Consider the following 22718-nt stretch of genomic DNA (forward strand, 5'->3'; position numbering starts at 1 on the left):
TGTAATTGCCTAGTTTTTTTTTTCTTAATATAGCCGAGTAGATTTTGAACCGAAATCCAAACTAATTTCTTAGACCAGTAAAAAATCGATTAATTTTGTCATTTAAAGCATTACATGTCAAGAAAAAACGATAAATGATATTTGTAAAAATAGTAAAACTCGATCACTGGCTAAACAAATCCATAAAATTCACTTGAACATACCCTTGGAGGCTTGGACCACATGTTCTTAGTTAATTGACTAGTACATGGATCAATGATGCCATTAGCAAATGTGTTTTGTAACAAACTAGAAAGTGATGTTCTCATCTTCACCCATTTGGATAGCACTTTTAAGTAAGTAACTTAGGCGTGTGAATGTCCATAAAGTGAGAGAAAAGAGCAAAGGGTTTTTGGCAAGTTTTGGCAAATATGATGTGATACTCCCAACAACTTTGTTTATATCTACTCGCAAAGAGAAGCACGCATAAATTAATATTAAACCATATGTCAATAACTTGAACTTAAATCTTTGAAATATTTTGTCTGTTAAAGTAAGCGAAATTTCTGCAAAAAAAACATCAAATATTAAGCTATTTCAACAGGAAAAAAAAATACTCTATCGAAAGAAACTATACGAACAAAATATTTAGGACTCATAATTGTGCTTGCGGATGTTGACACAATTTTTTTCAACAACATATATACGCAAGTTAGGTTTGGTTAATTTACTATTCATATGATATTGGGAGAACCGGAGATCGACCGAGATCGACGATCGAGATGATCGCCTAAGATTATGGAAATCATGAAGATCGAGAAGGATCTAGAAGATTATCATAACTTAGTTTAAGAATATTTACATTTATCTTTAAAGTATTATTTACATTTATATTTATCTTAAATTAGGAAACTTAGATTAATCTCATCTCTATATAAGAGAATGTATTTTGTAACTTTATTCTTATGAGAGTCTATTATAATTCTTCCTAAACACTTTTGTGTTCTTTACTCTCATCAATTTATCATATGATATTCGTCTAACATCTGATCAATAGGCTGTGATCGTCTCAGATTCAACATAGTATAACCGATTTTATAATATACATATATGGTAAAGGATTTCTAGCTTCTATAAGAGATTATTCTATGTTAGTTCTCTCTCTATATATATTCTTGAATAAGATGATATATAATATATATGGAAAACTTTTTCACGAAATTGTAATGGAAAATGGTAGATAAAGAACGTGGGATATAAGAGAAGAGAGACAAAAACAGACAGAAAGGCAAAGACTCGACAAATTGGGTTTGATGAAGTGTGATGCCAAACTTGTGTTTGTCCCAAGACAAACAACCCCGAGAACGAGCCTCAATGGCGTGAACCCCTTTTCTATACCTTGACATAATAAATTCATATATTTTTAATAAATAGTATCTTCAACCTTTTTTGAAACTCTCACTTTTGTGTTTCGTGCACTTATCTCACATTAGTCACATTAAGATATTATATACAAATATAATAGGTATATAGATAGATAGATACATATATGTGTGTTAGTTCCTTTTGGTTGATATAAAAGAAGAGAAGAAGAAGAAAAAGAAAGATAGCACAAAAAGAGCTTAACATAGCTAAAATCACTTTGAAGAATATGAAGCTAGTTAGAGTCATCTTCTTTCTATGTGCATTAGCCATTGTATTGCTTCTGACTCCAACTTCTTCTCTACAACTTAAACCTCCCTACTCATCTCCTAGCCAAGGTAATTAAGTTCACTTCTTCTTCTTTTTTTTTTGTCTTAAAACCGCTAAGTTTTGAATATGAAGTGTAAAGTTTTTGAGATAGAAATTAGAATGAGTTTTTTTAGATGTTGTCTTGTTTCTGAAAAACAAAAATATGTTCGATTAACCGATTGATAACTGACTTTACTAACAACAATACAGGTTTGAGCAAAAAGATTGTTACGAAAATGGTGACGCGAAAGCTCATGATCATCTCTAGTGAACATGTAAGAGATTGTTGTATACTATCTCATATTGAAACTCCAGTTTGATTTCTATGAAAAGTTTCTAATCAAACCTTCTCTTTTGCAAATCGTAGGTGATGACGTCAACAGTTCATGAAGGTTCGAGCGAACAACTTCAAGTCACTTCTTCAGGTAAATCAATCATTTGGGAAATGATATGCTTTCTTTACTTTCTTAAAAAGGAGTCTAAATTATTTATAAATTTCTTCTTCTTTTTTTCCTTAAAAGAAATCGCGGTAATTAGCAAACTCACATGACTTGAGCACACTTCTATTAGTCAAGCAAAGTCCTAACAAATATATAAAGAAGTCAAACATGTGAATCTTTGACCATGTCAGAAGAAAATGTTAATCAATGTTTTCTTCTTTCTTCTTCAGAATTTTGTTTTTATCTTGCTAAGTATAATATATATATGGGGCTTTTGCAAAAATGCCCATTTTTCAATATCACTTTTCAAAAATGCCCCTTCTTTAAAACCTTATAAAAAATGCTCTTAAAAATATAAGATTTACCCAAATATGTATGTAACATTATTAAAACATACACAAACTACATTTCTATGTATTTAAAATCTTATAAATACTTTATAAATACATTATAAATGCATTTTAAATACCTTTAAAAACCTTTAAAATATCTTGTAAAACCTTTGAAAAATCTTAAAAATCCTTTAAAATAACTTGTAAAACCTTTAAAAACACATTATAAAACCTTATAAATACTTGGATCGAGTCTTCAAGTAGTAGTTACCATCCATAAGTACCTTATAAACCTAATAAAACTTTATAAAAAATTCAGGTTTAAAAAAGGACATTTTTTAAAATGAACATCTAAAAGAGGCATTTTTGAAAAGGAGCACACTAAAAAGTGTATTTTTAACAATTTCCCTATATATATATATATAATTAAACAAAAAGATTATGAGATGATTTGTATATATATATAAAAAAGATTATAAAATTGTATAAAAGATTATGAAATTGTATTTTTAACAATTTCCCTATATATATATAATTAAACAAAAAGATTATGAGATGATTTGTATTAATCCTAGTTTATGCTTTTTACTTCACAGGAAGATCTAAAGGTGAAGAGAAGAAACTAAGTGAAGAAGAAGAAGAGAAGAAAGCTTTATCGAAATATCTATCGATGGATTATCGTACGTTTAGAAGAAGACGGCCAGTTCACAACAAGGCTTTACCTCTTGATCCATGAAAACATTATATTATTTCAGAATAACTAATAAAAGTTTTAGCTAGATGAATCAATTAATAATATTTGTTATTAGGATGGTTATTGGTTAATTGGTTGTATACAATTGAGGAACGTAGTAACGTAGTTTAGTTTCTTTGGGACCATTGAGGAACAAGTTTTGGCGATATTATTGTAATTAACGGAACATGTTCGTGTTATTTTTTATGTAGTTTTAATTAATGATAATGGCCGACAAAACACTAAAACTCTGGTTTGGGGTTTGAGCTTATTTGCTCTTCGTTTCACGCACCGTAACATGCCAACATGGTGGTTGAGTTGGTTAAAGTAATACTATACTATTGAATTGATGATACTTAGATATACTAACGAGTCCACGTAAATAGACACATATCAAGAAATTTGTTTTATAGTTAATAGTTTATAACGATTTTTTTTTTTTTTTTTTTGAATAACCGCGGGTCTTCCAAAGGTTTCTTAGGTCCAAGGACTAATCCCACGAGGCTGGCAATTCCCCTATGTAAACCTGCCAGTGGCCGTGCCTCGAACCCTGGTGGCGGAAGTCACAGCTGTGATCCCTTTACCACTAGGCCACAAGGCCCGGTTAATAGTTTATAACGATTAGTAACTACTTATTTGAAAAACAAAATCACGCGAAACTACTTGGTACTATTTAACAATTTCCAAAATTAGTCTTGTTCGTATTTTCATTCATTTTTCTTATTTTCTAATTAAAAGAATAAACCTATTATTTTGGTCAAAAAATATATTTTTACTTTTCAGTTATTAATTTCGATTATTTTGATTTTGATTTTCTGTTGTTGTTCAGGTGAAAAAGATATTCCAGGAAGTTATAAATTTTTCATGGACCATTTGACCAAACTGGGTCAACAACAAACTAAGACACAAATAAAAAAAACAAACCAGCTTTATCTATTGTTAGTTTTTTTTGTTTTCAAGTGTTTTCTTAAATCACAAACTACAAACCCTATATTTATCTTCTGCCACAAGTCAACATCGAACTCTCTGATCATTTTTTAATTCATCTTCTTATTTTACTTGATCCTTTCTCTTTACACGATAATGGCGAGAGATAAAGAAGAACAAAACAATGAGAACCCTTCGTCATTTATCAAGAATATTTCATTTCCATTCAACACCATTTTCTTGATCTCAACCGCAATCTTCCTCGTCACAGCCGCTTTCTGGTTCGTAACCGTCATAACATTACATTACAGGACCGATGAATGTAACCGGTTCGTCACAACTCCCGGAATCTTCATAAGCTTCTCATTGCTCGCTATGTCCCTCACTGGATTCTACGCAGCTTACCTCAAATCCGATTGTCTCTTCCGAATCCACTTCTTTATCTTCTTCTTGTGGATGTTCGTTGTCGTGTCTAAAGCCATCTTTGTCATCTTTCTACAAAAGGAGACCAATCCTAGGTTGTTTCCTGGGACCAAGATTCAGGAGTTTAGGTACGAGGATTACTCAGGATGGGTTAGTAGATTGGTCATCAAAGACGATGAATGGTATCGTACAAGGAGATGTCTTTTTAAGGACAATATTTGTAACAGGTTAAACCATAAGATGCCAGCTTCTGAGTTTTATCAGATGAATCTAACTCCTATACAGGTAAACGGTAGTAATAGAATATACCAAAAAAATTTTGGTTGAATAAATTTTACATTCATTATAAAAAAACGGTAGTAATAACCTAAGCTAAATCAAACCGAATCTAGTATGAATCGATTTTGATACCGGTTTTAATCATATAAAATCGGATCAATGCTTTTTATTTCATTCTAATCTTGTTTAACTTTTTCTTACAGTCGGGTTGCTGCAAACCACCACTTTCATGTGGATTGAATTACGAGAAACCAAATATGTGGACAGTTTCAAGATATTATAACAATTTAGAAGTTGATTGCAAGAGATGGAACAATTCTGCAGATACATTATGCTTCGATTGTGATGCGTGTAAAGCTGTGATTATTGCTGATTTACATAATAATTCATTTTCCATAACAATTAACATTATTCATATCATCTTTAGTCTTTCCATCGGCATGACCGGTTGGTTTGCCTGGTTAAGGATCCTTCGAGAAAGTCAGAAATAGAGATTTGAAAACGCGACCCTATAGGTATACATGTTATCCAACATTTTTAATATAATCTTCTTCTAGAATAAGAATTAGTCCCTTTTTATACGGTTCAAGAGTTTTTCATTCGTCACCTCCTAACAGAAACATCTATATATGGGTTTGTTTTGTGGTTTGGAGAAATGAGACAGTGTTAGAAGGTATGAATCTAGAGACACACAACATTCAACTCGATGAATTTCGCATTGCAAAAAGAGACAAAAACAAAAATGACGGATTAATTAAATTTGAGATTACTAGATGTCACACAAGTGATGTTGTTAAGACCAGATGGACATCCGAGCAGATTTGGTCATAAACGGGAAGATAAAGTTATATTGTATAATGTTTGTGTACATTGGTGTTTGCCAGGGCCAATTGATATTCATGGGACGATTTTTTACTAGACATGTTAAAAAAATAGAGATTTAACGAGATTAAAATAGTAGAATCTAAATTTTCTCAACAAAACCCTTTCTGTTCATTTGTAATTATATACTAGTATGTTTGGTTAATTACGATATGGTATTTAGAAAGATCTCTTCTCTTTTTGGCACAATTTTCGTAATCAATGAGATATAAACTTTAAGTAATTTCAGATCTTAATTAACACATTGAATAGGGACAATTATTAAAATATACCAAAAATTATAGTAAAATTAAAAAAATATACCAAATCTTTTAGAATTAAATAACTAGGTTTTTTTTTAATGAAAAGTCAAAAAACTCCTTGTTAAATTCGAAGAAGATTTCTGTTTTTTTTTTAAATTTAACTACAAAATAATAATTGGGAGTTTATTTTTTTAAAGATCTTCATTAAACAAAAAACACAAATAAAAATAAAAGAAAAAAGAAAAAACAAAGTAAAAACAATTTGATCATCGTCATAAACTGTTTTTGCTATTTCTCTGCACATTTTACTCTCTCGAACAATCTTCATAATCCCCATTAAATCTCAGTTCCTTTCATGAACCCTAACTTTCGTCATCCACTTTCTCATCCAAAAAATTGTAATTTCACTTTGTTCTATCTCTAATTGCATCTAACGGTTATATCTGATTCGATTCCTCCCTCTTTCTCCGGCAAATTTCGTTGTCTCAGATTCACATACTTTAAACAAGTGGATCTAAAGTGGAAGAAGAAGAAAGCTTGTGGATCTAAGTGCCTATCACGGTGAAGAGAATTCACTTGGTAAACTTTGAATTTCACATACTTGAACTACCCAGTTATTTAGATAGGTTTTGTTTACTAATTTTGTTCTACAGTTATTTTATTATTGATGATCAGTTTAAAATATAACGATCCACTACCAAACAAAAATTTGGACAAAGTCAAAAGCGTCTTCTTCTTTTTAATCCGATACAGAGAACAAAAGCAAAGTAGGAACCACAAAATGTGTTGTGGAACATTTTCTTTTAATCTTGTTCTTTATTATGGTTTTCAGTAACCATATTTTTTATTTCTTTCTTACCCAATTATGTAGTCCAATTACATAGATTACTCTTATTAATATGTTTGATTTAGGTATAATGCAGGATTTAGTTGGAGATGTCTACTACTAATGAAGATTCTTTCAGTTTACCAAGAAAACTCTTTGAACCAGATACGGAACCTACACTTGATGATCATATCAACTATAAATCTCGTCTCAGTCTCTTTGATGAAAAGTGGGATAGGCATTTTAAAAAGGAGTTAGATTACATTAAGGCATCTCCTTTTGGGGATATATATCGGCTAGCAAAGGACAATAAATTCGTTTGGTCAGGTACCCTTGTTCATTTTCTTCTTGCAAACCAGCTAGTAACAAACAGAAAATATGAGTTGTGGTCTCTTTTTGCTGGGCAACCAATACGCTTTTCGCTAAAGGAGTTTGGATTTATAACTGGACTTTCATGTGAGCATTATCCCACTGATCATGTGGAAGATAATGAAGAAGTTCCGAGCAGGTGGACTAAGATGTTAAAGTCCAAAAGTATCCATCTTTACAGAATTTAGAAGAAATGGCTTTGGACTGTAGTGGATGGAGTGACGATGACCGGATTAGGCTAGCATATCTGATGATATTGGCTGGAATTTTGTTGGCTCGTCATAAAGGAACTCCTTTACCTAGGAAAACCATAGAATTGGTTAGAAATATTCATAGGTTTGAGAAGTATCCATGGGGTAGGACTGCTTTTAAGATTCTTATTGATTCAGTTCATGAGGTAAAAGATGATTTGTGTCAACCATCTTATGCCATGGATGGTTTTGTCCAAGTTCTCCAAATATGGGGGTATGAGGCTGTTCCGATGATTGCCAAGAAAGTTAAAGCTCATGCAGAAAATGCAATAGATGGTTCATCTATATTAAAGTGGAAGGGATCTAGAGCAAGAATTGACTATTTTAGTCTCGAACAGAATACGGACAAGGTACAATTCTAATATCATTTTTTTTATCCTTAGATGTGTTTTTATATTAACTTTTTGTATAATATTAATAACATATCTTTATGTTGTAGGTAAAGGTCAATGCTTTTCTTGTAGACGAGAATCCATTAAGTATTTTGGCACCCCAATGGAAAGATGAGATCCAAGACCCATTGGTGAGTAATCTCATTGGTGGTTTATTTTGCACAACGAATTTTGAAAAGAGCATTTGGGTTGGTCATGGTTTGAAAGAAGGACCACCACGTAAGGAGATACTAATCCCAGAAAAGAGGCGGAAGAGAAGAAAGATGTGTAGAGTTCTTAACGAGGAAGAGAACGAGGAGTTAGTAACTCGATCATATCTTGATTCATGCATTAATGGGCTTCATAAAGCCATCTCTGATGGTTTTGATGGACTGAAAATAAAAGTTAAAAGTGTCGACACCAAGATAAGTGAACTACAGAAGCAAGTCAAGACAATGCAACAAAGTGAACTTCCTAGTGGCAAAAATCAGTCATTGTCAACGGCTTCATCTCCAGTCATAGTCCGCAAATGTACCAAGGTCGGTAAAAAGAAGAATTAATTATGGTTTTCTGATTTTGCTTTGTTATGTTTATCGATCTATGTACTGCTGTGTTGTCTAATCATGTATTGCTTAAATGTATCCTTAAACTTACTAGTTTAATATTTAAAGTTAGATGGATTGTAAAATGTATTAATGTAACTAGGGTAATTGATGACACTGGAATGTATAATATGAGATATGTGATGCATTTATATTACTCATGGTAACTATGTTAAAAGTTTCTCTCGTCATTATTTTGCAGACAATAAAATATGATTTGCGAGATGAGTTTGAAGAGAATATTCCTCAGATTTCGGTGAAAGTGAATAATTTGTATCATTTAGATAACATGGGTAGTGGTGGTAATAAAAATGGTGAAGAGAAAAAGGATGATGATGTGCAAATTACGTTGGCAATTCCATCTTTAGAAAAGAAGGTTGATTTTGTTCAGACTGTGTTGGCTACTTCACCATTGGAGGAGAAGGCTGATGTTGTTCACACTTTTTCGAGGAGTCCGCCATTAGAGAATAAGGGTGACTCTGTTCAATCCATGTCGATTTCATCTCTAGAGAAGAAGACTGCCTTTGTTCAGACTAGTTTGGGGAGTCCACCGCTAGAGAATAAAGGTGATTTTGTTCAGACTTTGTCGGAGAACCTACCATTAGAGAATAAGGGTGATCTTGTTCCATCCGTGTCGGTTCCATCTCTTGAGAAAAATGATGGTTTTGTTCAGACTATTTTGGCAACGACTTCATTATTAGAAAAGAATGCTGATTTGGTTCATGCTTTGTCGGGGACTTCACCATTAGAGAAAAATAATGATTCTCTTCAATCAGTGTCGTCAGCTCCACCTATGGAGAATAATGATGATTTTGTGCAACTTGTGTCACCGACTCCATCATTGGAAAAGAACTTCAAGACCAGAAAAATGCGGTTGGTCGAGGCTAAGTTTGAGGAGTTCAATGCTATGTTACGTGCTCAGCTGGAAAAAGACAGAATGGAACTTGGATTGGGGCCATCTCAAAAACTTTTATCTGTCCCCCGTGATAAGAAAAAGAGTATAAAGTCTCTGTCATTCTATGATCCGTTTGGACCTATCGATATGTCAAAAGTAGATGCACTAAATGAATGGAACAAGCTCGAAAGGTTAGTGAAAATATTGTCAATAAGTTTTTTTATTCTTTTTATATTATATGTATTTAGTATGATCCTTTTCTTTTACAGCAATGAGCTTGATCTTGGCTTTTACAAAGTTAAAAAACAGTTTTGGGAAACTCTAATCATGGATAAGAAATGGCTTCACACCGGTGTAAGTAATAGTTATATGAATTTTATTAAACATTTTGCTTAATCTGTTAAATGTATATTATTGAATTTGCAGCACATGCATGCTTAACATTTCTTCGGAGAAGATCGCTTAAAAATCCGACGCCATTTCGAAGTGAAAGAATGCATTTCTTAGACACATATTTCAGCCACTTAATTTGTACCGGGTACCCAGAGTTTTTGAAGAACACAAAGGACTACATTTGGGGACATCAACTAATTGATTACTACCACGGTGTGTTTCCGGGAGATGTTCAGACAAAGAAAAAGTTTTTGATAGATGTGGACGACCTCTATACAGTGATAAATCTTGGCAATGGTCATTGGGTTGCGTTGGCTATATCACTTGTGAAAAGACAAGTTGTCATATATGATGGCCTGATATCACATACGAAGGACGACGTCATGAACGCAAAAGTAGCGCCATATGCACACATGATTCCACATCTAATTAAGAAGTTGTCAGGTAACAATAGGCTAACAGACACGAAGTATAGAGTACGAAGAGTTCAAAGGATACCGCAGAACCTTCAACTTGGTGATTGTGGTGTATATGCAATCAAGTACATTGAGTGTTTGGCTTTGAAAGCTGATATGAAGCTGGGACTTTCTGACAAAAACATAGGTAATATCAGAAGAAAGTTAGCAGCAGAGGTATTCGATGAAGCTCGCGATAAATGATAACCCGAGTTTTTCATCTTTCCGTCTGTATTTCTTTTCAATTGTAAAAATTTGTAGGCTCTCACATTTCTAAGTTTATCATAATGATCACCAAGATCAACATGATCTCTATTTTCACCACGAGTAGCAAATAACTCATCAGCGACCTGAACTTTATGATTCTCACCACTCGTAGCAAATAACTCATTGACGAGCGAAACTTTACGATTCTCTTCGCCTTTTCTTTTCACTGAAACACAAAGTCGGACAGTGTTAGATTTGCAAATTTCAATGAAACTCCTTACTTGTCGATCACTTGTCAGAAACACAGGAGGAGGCGTTTCATTTAACATATTGCCTAACATTATCTCCGGTAGTGCATAACTAAGTTCAACATTATGCACTGAACTATCTAACTGATATTCTTCTTCAGCTATCTGAAGTAGTCCGGCATACGACATATCATCCACTAGAACGAGTAATTTGCAGCCCTTGGTTTGATCTACAATTGTATGTACCATGTTTCTGTGGAAATTTTTTTTACAAATTAGTTTCACACTTTACATTATAACTTTACGAAACTGACTTTACATAATAACTTTACCAAACAACTATACTTAAAATCTATATAATAATTGTGTGAAACTAAATTATTAGAAAACTTTGCAAATTAACTTTACCTTAAAACTATAGCAAACAACTGTATTCTTAAATCTATATAATAATCGTGTGCAATTAAATTATTAGAAAAATTTGCAAATTAACTTTACCTTAAAACTTTAAGAAACAACTATACTTAAGATCTATATAATAAATGTGTGAAACTAAATTTATGAAAAAACTTGATAATTAACTATATTGAAATACTTTATTAAACAAATATACTTAAGATCTACCAAACAACTATCAACAACTCAAACTTTTCTCATACTACGAGATCTACAACAGTTTGCAAAAACAGTTTTCCAAAAAACTAGATCTACGTTACAACTTTTCATGGAATAACTTAAATACGCTCCTAATAACAACAACTCATGCACGTACATAGATCTACGTAAAACTCATAACAACTTTTTTCAATAACTTTACCTAATAATTCTATTAAACTAGATCTACGTAACAGTTTTCCAACAAACTTTACCAAACAAATATATATTAAACTTTATATAATAACTGTGCAAAACTTTCTATATTATACTCTACTAAATAACTTTTTCAAAGAACTTTAGGAAAGACTTCATCTTTAAATAACTTTTCAAGAAATTTATGTACATAAACGTTATAAAGAATATGAAACTATGCACAATACTTACTTTTCTGTAGAACTGACAAATTTTTTTTTAATGTAGTTTGGTTTGATAAACACTTATATATACGTAACTAACAACACAGTTCACATAGGATTAGGGAATTAATTTAGAGTTATATTATTAAAAAAATTTCTAGATTAGTTTGTCATATTCTCAAGATTTTATCTTCAAATTTTATCATAATCAATAAAAAATAAAAATTCAAAAAATATCTCTAACTAACGTGTACTAGATAGAATTATAAACGTTAATTTAGAGTTATATTATTAAAAATTATTCTAGATTAGTTTTTTTTTGGTAAGGAATTATTCTAGATTAGTTTGGCATATTCTTCAGATTTTATCTTCAAAATTTATCATAATCAATAAAAATAAAAATTCAAAAAAAAACTCTAACTAACGTGGCTGTAATTTGTTTTTATGTTAAATCATATCATAAGGCTAATTTTGTCTTTGTTAGTGTACATCTTAAATTCTAAAAGATATGGCCTAGATTAATAATTTTGGTTTGTTTTTAGATTTTTTTCGTAATTTTCCCTTGAATATTTAATTATATGGATCTAGTAAACTGGTATAAATAACTAATGACATAAAGTAAAACTTGAATAATCGGTTATATATTCAAAATCAAGTCAACGTTGTCCAAGTAACATGTCAACCGTACGTACATTCATGCGTTTTACATCAAGAGGTCCATGCAATGATTTTAGAATTCAAATAAATAAAGTCTATTTGAATTAGGAAAATAATCTATTTGAAGACTTATTTGACAGAACATTAAAATTTATTTAGATCAAAACCCGTGCTACGCCGCTGTATGTTGTTTATTTTTAATTTAATATAAATATAATTTGTAAAATTTAAAAAAACTTTTAGAATTCGATGTTTTATCTTGTTTTTTTAGATTCTACCAATTTTTACTTTTCGAGATTAATTTGTTTTTTATGTGGTTAGATTTTGTAATTATAATTCTAGTCTATTTTTACCAACATTAATTTCTAATAAAAAAGGTGATGTTGCAAAAATAAAATTATAGTCTTTTCTTCAATTGGTAATTTTTATTGATAGATTAATTTTAAATTTGTAATTGATTCCCACATTTCATGGATCTTCACGATTGCTAATCTCGTCCTTTGTTTGAACTTTGAAGTCGTTTTTGATTGGCCGAATAGATCAATTTTAAAGTCGTGATATATATGAAATCTGGGACACTTTGGAAGCGTCCAATATATAATTGATATATTTGTTTGATACTTAAATTATTGAGAAATTCCCCAAAATAGCAGTAAAACAAGTTTTATGGACAATTATAGCACACACTCCATAAACTTCCAAAAATAGCATTAGTTGATTAACTATTAAGTTTTTGTTCTATAATTATTATCATTAGTTTATTTTTTTAATAATATCATATTATATTTGGGTTCTTTAAATTAGAAATAAATTTAAAATATTATATTTGGGTTCTTTACTTCCAATTTAGGGTATATCTTTCCACATGTAAAAGAGATATTGATTTATTTTAATATTAAATTTTTGTTATTATGTTTGGGTTTATTAATTCCAATTTAGGGTATATATTTCCACCATTTAAAAAGAGATTTTGATTTATTTTTAATATTAGTTTGTGGGATTATATTTGGGTTCCCTCATTCCAATTTAGGGTATATATTTCTACCATTTAAAAGAAATTTTGATTAAATTTAATATTAGGTTAGTGTTTGCTCTTATTTTCTATTTTGATTAAAGTTTAGGGTGTTATTTGTGGAATTTTAGAAATGTTGTGCTAATATTCTAGTTTAAAATTCAAAATTAAAAGATTTTGTTAATACATTTTTTTGTTAAAAGATTTAAATTAATGCAATATAATATCATAATCACAATTAAAGCAAAGACAATAGAAAAACAAAAACTTTCAGTTGTTTTATATAAAAAAAAACTATCTTTTAGTGACCTCGCCTTCATATCCGAATAGACCCGAATGGGTCTCGCCCTCCTACCCGAATAGACCCGAAACTCGAAAAAAAAAAGAACTGATCGGATACGGGTACCCGAATGCAAGGCCTACTAAATTTGTTGAACAAAATATATTAATATGCAAAGTGAATGAGTGATTAAACATAAATGGGAGGAAAAAACAATTAAATAAACTAATTGGGCTTTTTGGCAAACTAAACCAAATTGGACCAAGAGGAAAACTACAAAAAATAACACGTGGGGAGAGAAACAAGTGAAAACCGACAATCGGACAGTGATTCAAATTCATAACCAGTATCACGTATTCACGTTGGCTTCGTTTGGCTTCTAACCAAGAACCGTACGCTCCTGTGACGTTTCTAAGAGATTTTGTAATTGTTAGTTCCCTTTTGGGATCGATTTGGTGTCGGAGGTAGGAAAATCAGTGATAGGCGTTCCGGAGAAGTCGCAATCTAAAACCAATTCGATGCAGGTGTGTGTCGAGCTCTTGATTTGTTTACTTTATTGGCTCATTTGATTCGAGATGGGTTTGTCTTGATTAATAGAATTTTTTGTAGAGCTTACGTATCTATGTTAAAACACTCGTTTTTCGGAGTTGTGTTATTTATTAAAAAAAATCATTGTGACTTAGTAAATTGCGGTCCAATTCAATTCATGGTGAATGCGTTTTATGAATAAGGTATGTAGACTCCGTAAATCTCTTTACGGTCTCAAACAAGCACCAAGGTGTTGTTTTGCGAAACTTGCGACGTCTTTAACAGCTTATGGTTTTGACAAGAATGAAGCTGATCATTCCTTGTTTACTTTGGAAAATGGCAACGATCGGTTAAACGTACGTGTTGGTCTACGTTGACGATCTGATTATCACGGGTAGCTCTTTGCGTGTTATCAACTGCTTCAAGGAATATTTCCGTACAATTTTTCACATGAAAGACTTAGGCATCTCCCAATATTTCTTAGGGATTGAATTGGCAAGGAGTCCTGAAGGAATTTACTTATGTCAATGAAAATACCCTCTAGACATCACTGAAGAATCTGGCCTTCTTAGAGTGAAACCCGTCGCGTTTCCTCTTGAGCAAAATCATTGTGACTTAGCAAATTACTGTCCAATTACGGAGTCTACACACCTTAAGCTGTCAAAGACGTCGCAAGTTTCGCAAACCAATACCTTCCGTCTGATAGTTTCCAAGAACAACTAAGCGAGCTTTATGGCGTTTAAGAGAGCCATCAGAATGAAACTTCAAATGAAATACCCATTTGTACCCAAATGCTTTATCCATTTGTGGCAAATCTTTTATTATCCATGTGTCGTTATCTTCAAGAGCAAAGATTTCATCTTTATCAGCAAATCTCTAATTTTCATCTTCAATAGCATCCTTATAATGTTTTGGTTCCACTACAGAAGTTATAGCAAACAAAAACTTCTGATATTTCTCTGAAAATTGACTGCTGGAAAGAAAATTGTCAATCGGATATGGAGTAGCTGAAGGATGAGGTGTGTACAGAAGAGGAGCAACACAATCTGCATAAATTTTATGGTATAAATAACTAATGACATAAAGTAAAACTTGAATAATCGGTTATATATTCAAAATCAAGTCAACGTTGTCCAAGTAACATGTCAACCGTACATACATTCATGTGTTTTACATCAAGAGGTCCATGCAATAATTTTATAATTCAAATAAATAAATTCTATTTGAATTAGGAAAATAATCTATTTGAAGACGTATTTGACATAACATTAAAATTTATTAAAAGAATAATAGTTCATAGCGTATGAATACAAATTATACAACTTTACTAACAAGAAAACAAACGAAAATAGTCAACCCACCATGAAAACGCTACCGTTTCTAATTGGTTTAAATGTAAATCACCGGCGATCAACGCTACCGGTAACAAGATATCCAATCCCGTGACGCCTCGCCGGAAAAACCATAAACAAAAGGCTACACATAACCCCAACACCCACCGGAACAATATCCAAGACATGTTTCGTCTCTGCCTCCGGCGACGGACAAAAGCAATCAGTTATATATTTATCTCTCAACGCAACCGCTCCAAACACTAAAACCGACAACGTAGCGTGGATCCAATCAACGACCCACATCCGATATTTGGCTAAATCGGGTGTAATAGGATAAACCGGTAACCGGTTTAGTTTTCTAATTTCCGGTTCACTAATCTTCTTTGGTCATTTGTTTAGACCACCAAACTATCGTAACTCTATATGTAAAGGGTTTTAGCCATTTTCTGAGAAGGAATCAAAAACACAAACTATCTTCTTCAATCTCCTTTATTTCTTTCGATCATCATCATCTTCCATTAACAATGAATCTTAGATCTTCGAGGTGATCCTTCACCTTCTGGGCTTTGATTTGCCAATCTCCGGGTTCTCGGTGAATCTCTGGATTGGATTTATCTTACCTTATTTTTACTGTTTCATCGGGTAAACCCAACCCGGACAGGTCAGGATAGTCAACGACCCACATGCCTTTGAACGTGACGAAATCGAAGTAGATAGTTACATCCTCGGCTTTAACGCTATCGGTGAAGGAGCTGACGAAGCAAGACGCGGCTAAGAGGAAGAGGAGAACGGCGTTGCGAGGTCGCAAACGCCGTTTGAAGTGAAAACCAGCGTTAGGAGTTGAAACGCGAGGAGTGTTCCCGTCGGGAGGAGGTTTGAGAGATTGGCTGCTGACGTCAGGGTGTTTGACATGGCTCGCTGAGACATTGACATCTGTCTCTTGAGCACCCGTGATTCTGACGGTATCTGATCGGAAAACTCGTCAAGCTCCGGAGCTGGAGTGTTTGCGTTTCTTAGCCGAAGGGCAGACAACTTTTAAAATTTTGATTATTTTTTGGTTTTGTTGGATTGAGCATGTGGTTGATATTGGTGATGATAATGATGATGATGATTTTTTATAGATGCTAAGACATAGAAACCAGCTAATTAATCATAACTTAGTTTACGCATAATGGATTGTCTGTATTTGATTAATCTCTCGGTTCCGTTAACTTATACGATTAACATTGTACACAAAAAATAATACCTAAGACTTTTAAAAGTTTTGAACTAGATAGATAGAACATAACACCAATTGAACTAGATAGAAGATGAAAAGAAACCCACAATGCATATTGTCCTAATCATACAAGAGCAGATTCATAACTAGCACAACGCTAAGAACATCGATGGAGCTAGATAAAATTGTGTCATATATATATAGCTAGAGTCATGCAGCAACCCGCCAGTGTTTATTATCCTAGTCCTACAAGATCAGATTTCAGAACTAGTTAAGACTACTAGATGCAACCCACAAAAGGCATATAATACTAATTGTTTATCTTAACCAAGATTACTGCTTGTTTCATATAGAACATTACTTGTGGAGGATGGGCTGAATCCAGAGATCAGAAATCAGTCCGTCATAAGAGAGTGTTGAGAAGGTTTGGTCGGGAATATTGTAGAGATAAACCTGATTCAATTCAAAGAAGTAGATGGAGTTGGGCTTAAGTCCGGGATACATGCTTGCGGGGACACAGAAAGGCTCGTTCCTTCCTAAGAAGATGCAGAGATCCCCAATGTCTTGGACATAAGACTCCACCCGTGTAGTTGGATGACGCATATACAACATGAACCACCTAGTCCCGGTTTTCACCACCGAACGATCCAAGTCTCGCGTCTCCCCAGGGAAGACGGGTTTCCCCTTAGAGGTTTGCAAAGCATATTTGACAATGATGAATAAATCGCCAGAGGGTGACTCCACCAAGTGTTTGCTCCGAGTGCACCTTCTCAGAAGCTCGAACTCATACTCTCCCATCTTTGGATGGATTAAGGGTCCGGCTTGACGGTAATAAGTCAGGTAAGAGAAGCAAGGTTCGGGCATATTCCTACCGTCCTTGCGGAAGAATGTATCAACGGGAGGCGTGAGATAAAAGGTGACATCGTTATTGGAGTAGAAAACGAATGATTTGCTGGCTCGGCTGGAAAGAGACAGCTCGTGGCGCCATTGACCGTCCCTGATTGAACAGTAGGAGACAAAGCTTCCCCAAAATTTGACGGCTAGGATACATTCTTGGTCAGGGTTATCAGGGGAAGAGGAGAGAGAGACGTTACGAACCTGATAAGTCGCCATGGACTTTGAAAGGTCAGGAGCATGGTAATAGGGAGTTAGAAGCATAGGGAGGGATATGATTCTGTGAGTGGATTTGGGAGCTGAGGGATTGAACATGTTGGTGACATGTACGGTTAGATCTTCTTCGTTCATTCTGATCACCCAACCACGAGAAGATCCGATGTTGCGTGAAAGGTAGATGCTTTCAGGGATCCTCTGCTCTGCCAGCGTCACTCGTGTCTGATTCATTGGGGAGTAGAAGTTGAAATTCGCGATTTTGTCTCTATTTCTTTTACCGGGAGATTTTCTGATACCATCCACTGAGAGTAGCATATATGGAGCTGGTGATAAAGATGACGTCGTCAACAAGCGCATTCCTCTTCGAATCTGACATCGACAATCACAAATTCATCAGAACAAAACACACAGGAAAGATAAGAGAAGAAAAGAGAAGAGAGGGAGATCAAAGAACCCTACCCGCGATTCTCCGACACCGGCTACTTTCGCCATTCTTTTCGCCAAAAGAAACGACGACATTTTTGATTATTATCCTCACTCTTCCTCCTCCTCTGTCTCCAAATTTAGGGTTTGCTTGGATGTCGATTGATTTGTTTCCGTCTACTGTTGCTTGATAAAGAAGATGACGTCGTTTCGCCATCTACTGTAAATGAGACACATGGGCCTTTAAGTCCTAAAACAGCCCATACTAGGATCCTCTCAATTCGCTTGGGCTTCTTCATTTATTGCCCACTTCGGTTGAGCCCACCTTCTGCATTTTTGGCGTAGCACCTTTAAACCAAATTGGCTTCCCTTTGCTTGAATACGTTGCTTGGAAAACGTTAGACTTTACTTTTGAATTAATCATCATCGGTTATCCAATTTTTACGTTATGTCCATTAGATATTCATATCATATTTTTAAAAATTTAGAGGGCTAAAATTTACTTGCATATGCGTTAAGGTCTGGATTTATCGAAAGTTTATCATTAAAATACTACTTATACAATAGTTTTAAATTTTAATAGTCCACATCCATCGGCAAACAACGTCATTTTACTTAACATAATTGTTTGGTTTATCTGAATTGCAATTAGCATGATGAGATTATGTACTCCAACTCAACTCAACGATTTGGGAAGCCCATGAAGGGTCAGATTCATTGATCCGGTAACAATCAATTATATTTAAGTAAAACATTGGTCCAACAAGGGTATGTTATTATCTCCTCAATGTTGTTTATGTTCAGGTTCGCTATACCACTTGCTCTGTTTATGCTCTTACAGTCGTTACCTCTGGAATCTGGTGCAAACAAGGCTCAAGCTACCACCCATGATTTACCAAGGCTGGGAAGAACTCATCAACTGGATCATGACCAAAAACATCACTTTTTCCTCCAACTCTCAAGAAGCTAGACATAAACTCTAAGGTTCACGACCTTCTCTCACTAAATACAATGTTGAACCCATCACCCCGACGGTGTAAGAAAGAGAACGTGTATATGATACAATTTGGAATGAATGTGGTACAAATACAATGTGTTGTTTTTCTGACTTGTTTTATATTATACATAATTTCGCTTGTTTTATCATGGAGATAAATTCTAAAATGTCAAACTCAATATATTTTTTGACACTTTATATTATGGAGATAAGTTTTATTTTATGACATTTTTCTAACATTCACACTCAATATATTTTTTTCACTATTTAGAGAATAAATATTTGTTTTGTTTTGTTTGTTTCAATAATGTATTATTATCATAAACCTAGATATTGCGTACAATCTTACCATTGCTATTTACTTCTTATTATACCAATTAATTTAGTCAATCATTTCTACTCAAGTATATAAAAAAAAATCAAACTTAGAACATAAAAATTACCAATCGATATTTAAATGAAATGAAAAAATCAAATAGACTTATACATGTTACATACCTTTGGATTGTATACTTCTTTTTTTAATTTGATTTTTTTTTTATCACATTCCTCTTGATTGATTGTTTTATTCAAATTTAGTCCCACTAATAACTTTTTTTTTTTTTATAAATAATTCATTTTAAATAACAAACCTAACCATGTCCAACCAAATTAAGCCAAACCAAATTAAACTAAATCAAACTGAGTTTGGTTAGAGAGTTAATGTGTTTTTTTATATCAAAATAACCGAATCAAATTTAACTCTAAATCAAACCAAAATGCCATATTTATATTTTTTTGTTTAAGTTTATATTTTTTTTTTGTTTCCATATTTGTAATACTATTACGTGGTCAAAAAAAAAAATTGTATTTAATTTGTTATTGGAATATTTCGATTACTTTGATATTTATTTTTTTAAAACTGTGAAAAGATACGGAAGTTAAAAAATTTGCATGGACCATTTGACCCAATTGGGTCAACAACAAACTAAGAAACAAATAAAAAACAGACCAGCTTTATCTATTGTTAGGTTTTTTTTTTCTGTTTTCAAGTGTTTTCTTAAATCTCAAGCTACAAACCCTATATTTATCTTCTGCAACAAGTCAGCATCGAACACTCTGATCATCTTTAATTCATCTTCTTATTTTGCTTGACCTTTCTCTTTACACGATAATGGCGAGAGATAAAGAAGAACAAAACAATGAGAACCCTTCGTCATTTATCAAGAATATTTCATTTCCATTCAACACCATTTTCTTGATCTCAACCGCAATCTTCCTCGTCACAGCCGCTTTCTGGTTCGTAACCGTCATAACATTACATTACAGGACCGATGAATGTAATCGGTTTGTCACAACTCCCGGAATCTTCATAAGCTTCTCATTGCTCGCTATGTCCCTCACTGGATTCTACGCAGCTTACTTCAAATCCGATTGTCTCTTCCGAATCCACTTCTTTATCTTCTTCTTGTGGATGTTCGTTGTCGTGTCTAAAGCCATCTTTGTCATATTTCTACATAAGGAGACCAATCCTAGGTTGTTTCCTGGTACCAAGATCCATGAGTTTAGGTACGAGGATTACTCAGGATGGGTTAGTAGATTGGTCATCAAAGACGATGAATGGTATCGTACAAGGAGATGTCTTGTTAAGGACAATGTTTGTAACAGGTTAAACCATAAGATGCCAGCTTCTGAGTTTTATCAGATGAATCTAACTCCTATACAGGTAAACGATAGTAATAGAATGTACAAAATATTTTTTGGCTGAATAAATTTTACATTCATTAAAAAAAAACGGGAGTAATAACGTAAGCTATACATTAGCTAAATCAAACCGAATCTAGTATGAATCGATTTTGATACCGGTTTTAATCATATAAAATCGGATCAATGCTTTTTATTTCATTCTAACCTTGTTTAAGTTTTTCTTACAGTCGGGTTGCTGCAAACCACCACTTTCATGTGGATTGAATTACGAGAAACCAAATATGTGGACAGTTTCAAGATATTATAACAATTTAGAAGTTGATTGCAAGAGATGGAACAATTCTGCAGATACATTATGCTTCGATTGTGATTCGTGTAAAGCTGTGATTATTGCTGATTTACATAATAATTCATTTTCCATAACAATTAACATTATTCATATCATCTTTAGTCTTTCCATCGGCATGACCGGTTGGTTTGCCTGGTTAAGGATCCTTCGAGAAAGTCAGAAATAGATTTGTTTATTTCTATAAATAATTTGTTTATTTTTCTTATTTCTTATGTATATAATCAATTTAAACCTAAATCGAGTTTAGTAACCCTTTGTTTACTTGGTTGGATTGGACTGTCCATCACCTGCCATTTCTGACTTTGCACTTTGTAGTTAGAAAGTTAATAGGTATTTTCTTCATGGACGGGCCTGAACTGGTAGATGTAATATATGAGTTTGTGAATTGTGGATTAAAGAAGATTTAGGGCTAAGATTTCTTTAGTAACACATAATGAAATTAATGTGAATGGAGCTTAAAAATGAAGAGCATGTTTATTGATGATTTTTGTGAACTACAATAAGAATTTAGAGAGGATATAATGTAATTGGGCCTTCTTATATTTTCCTTGGAATTTTATGGTATGAGTTTTTTTTATGAGATCCTTTCCAACAAAATACTCAACTAATTAACAAACTCTCTCATCTATATATCTATCAAACTCTTTCTAAAGTTATTTTTTTGTTTCAATATATCAACCAATAAATATGAAAAATGGTTATATTACAAAACAAAAAAGTAATCCAATTACTGAAGAAAATCAAACTATTTGTGATATAACAACCAAAATAAACAAAATTTGATCCAATCTCTACTATGTATTTAATCTATATATAGAGTCCAATTAAAGAAACACGAGACCGGCATGTACGCATTTCTGTTTCCCTTCTATTATCTCAAACAACCAACCCCCAATTTCTAAACACAATTCTCTATTTTTGCCTCCTTTATTGTTTTTTACTTTCAATTTTTATTATTTTTAAAAAAATCTATAAGATAAGATACGAGTTAGGAGTATCATGCGATACGAGTTAATTAGAAGTAACACATGTGACCGACCCCTCTCTCCCCACCATTCTATCGACCTTAATCCTTATAAACATCATGCTTTTTTGTACGAATTAGAATTTTATAACAAAAATAAAGTAAAAGTGATCAAACTCTTACGCTCAATGCTTTATAATCTTAGTTGAGTTCTTAAATATTATGTTGATTCTTGCAACTACGTCAATGTACTCACACGATTATTAATGTTTACTTCAACATTTCAGTTTCCTATACGGCTATACCCGTTGTGACATGGACACTCGAATTTTGCAGGACTTATGTTAGACTATTTTATTCGGCGAGGTAAGAAAATCGCATAAGTCTCGAAAAATATGAGTGTCCGATCGGACTGGATAAGGGAAAATTCCAGCCTCTTGGAGAAAGCATTGTATTCGTGTTCGTGCAAGCATGTCAACTTAAATAATTTTGCTATAAATTGTTGACCGATGTGTTTCTTTAATTTTTACGGTAACATTGGACTAGCTAAGTACTGACTAA

The 22718-nt window shown here is 33.0% G+C and overlaps 5 protein-coding genes and 1 pseudogene across 6 annotated transcripts; 4 read left to right on the forward strand and 2 right to left on the reverse strand.

The window, feature by feature from the left end:
* Positions 1-1227: 1227 nt before the first annotated feature.
* On the forward strand, positions 1228-3459 carry LOC9312968 (probable root meristem growth factor 8). Its single transcript, XM_021025992.1, has 4 exons — positions 1228-1739; positions 1921-1985; positions 2078-2135; positions 3079-3459. The coding sequence occupies exons 1-4, from the start codon at positions 1631-1633 to the stop codon at positions 3216-3218; spliced, it is 372 nt and encodes a 123-aa protein (XP_020881651.1). The 5' UTR covers positions 1228-1630; the 3' UTR covers positions 3219-3459.
* Positions 3460-4053: 594 nt separating this feature from the next.
* Positions 4054-5335, forward strand: LOC9311299 (tetraspanin-13). The gene is made up of 2 exons (XM_002875185.2): positions 4054-4850; positions 5048-5335. Exons 1-2 carry the CDS (start codon positions 4299-4301, stop codon positions 5333-5335), a joined length of 840 nt encoding a protein of 279 aa, XP_002875231.1. The 5' UTR covers positions 4054-4298.
* Positions 5336-6174: 839 nt separating this feature from the next.
* Positions 6175-9698, forward strand: LOC110228051. 2 transcript variants are annotated; one of them, XM_021024134.1, is made up of 4 exons: positions 6175-7764; positions 7854-8324; positions 8590-9473; positions 9552-9698. In XM_021024134.1, the coding sequence occupies exons 1-4, from the start codon at positions 7357-7359 to the stop codon at positions 9676-9678; spliced, it is 1890 nt and encodes a 629-aa protein (XP_020879793.1). In that variant the 5' UTR covers positions 6175-7356; the 3' UTR covers positions 9679-9698. The 2 variants fall into 2 exon arrangements, with proteins under 2 accessions (XP_020879793.1, XP_020879791.1); XM_021024132.1 differs by having other exon boundaries at positions 8590-9698.
* A 5633-nt stretch (positions 9699-15331) lies between these two features.
* On the reverse strand, positions 15332-16636 carry LOC9311300 (annotated as a pseudogene).
* Positions 16637-16662: 26 nt separating this feature from the next.
* Positions 16663-18325, reverse strand: LOC110228666. Its single transcript, XM_021026611.1, has 3 exons — positions 18198-18325; positions 16990-18107; positions 16663-16874 (listed from the first exon to the last, which is right to left on the reverse strand). The coding sequence occupies exons 1-3, from the start codon at positions 18255-18257 to the stop codon at positions 16775-16777; spliced, it is 1278 nt and encodes a 425-aa protein (XP_020882270.1). The 5' UTR covers positions 18258-18325; the 3' UTR covers positions 16663-16774.
* A 1986-nt stretch (positions 18326-20311) lies between these two features.
* LOC9312969 (tetraspanin-13) lies at positions 20312-21359 on the forward strand. The gene is made up of 2 exons (XM_002875186.1): positions 20312-20863; positions 21072-21359. Exons 1-2 carry the CDS (start codon positions 20312-20314, stop codon positions 21357-21359), a joined length of 840 nt encoding a protein of 279 aa, XP_002875232.1.
* The last annotated feature ends 1359 nt before the right edge of the window (positions 21360-22718 follow it).

This window comes from Arabidopsis lyrata (genome assembly GCF_000004255.2).
Source record: "Arabidopsis lyrata subsp. lyrata unplaced genomic scaffold ARALYscaffold_5, whole genome shotgun sequence".
Taxonomy (NCBI): domain Eukaryota; kingdom Viridiplantae; phylum Streptophyta; class Magnoliopsida; order Brassicales; family Brassicaceae; genus Arabidopsis; species Arabidopsis lyrata.

Bases quoted from the DNA above. Each gene is read 5' to 3' on its own strand.
- LOC110228666 (XM_021026611.1), bottom strand. From the start codon at position 18,257: ATGTCGTCGTTTCTTTTGGCGAAAAGAATGGCGAAAGTAGCCGGTGTC. The intron at 18,108-18,197 runs GTAGGGTTCTTT...TGTCGATGTCAG, and splicing joins CCGGTGTCGGAGAATCGCGG to ATTCGAAGAGGAATGCGCTT. The intron at 16,875-16,989 runs GTAATGTTCTAT...CTGATCTTGTAG, and splicing joins ATTCAGCCCATCCTCCACAA to GACTAGGATAATAAACACTG.
- LOC9312969 (XM_002875186.1), top strand. From the start codon at position 20,312: ATGGCGAGAGATAAAGAAGAACAAAACAATGAGAACCCTTCGTCATTT. The intron at 20,864-21,071 runs GTAAACGATAGT...TTTTTCTTACAG, and splicing joins TGAATCTAACTCCTATACAG to TCGGGTTGCTGCAAACCACC.
- LOC9312968 (XM_021025992.1), top strand. From the start codon at position 1,631: ATGAAGCTAGTTAGAGTCATCTTCTTTCTATGTGCATTAGCCATTGTA. The intron at 1,740-1,920 runs GTAATTAAGTTC...ACAACAATACAG, and splicing joins CTACTCATCTCCTAGCCAAG to GTTTGAGCAAAAAGATTGTT. The intron at 2,136-3,078 runs GTAAATCAATCA...TTTACTTCACAG, and splicing joins ACTTCAAGTCACTTCTTCAG to GAAGATCTAAAGGTGAAGAG.
- LOC110228051 (XM_021024132.1), top strand. From the start codon at position 7,357: ATGGCTTTGGACTGTAGTGGATGGAGTGACGATGACCGGATTAGGCTA. The intron at 7,765-7,853 runs GTACAATTCTAA...TTTATGTTGTAG, and splicing joins TCGAACAGAATACGGACAAG to GTAAAGGTCAATGCTTTTCT. The intron at 8,325-8,589 runs GTCGGTAAAAAG...ATTATTTTGCAG, and splicing joins TAGTCCGCAAATGTACCAAG to ACAATAAAATATGATTTGCG.
- LOC9311299 (XM_002875185.2), top strand. From the start codon at position 4,299: ATGGCGAGAGATAAAGAAGAACAAAACAATGAGAACCCTTCGTCATTT. The intron at 4,851-5,047 runs GTAAACGGTAGT...TTTTTCTTACAG, and splicing joins TGAATCTAACTCCTATACAG to TCGGGTTGCTGCAAACCACC.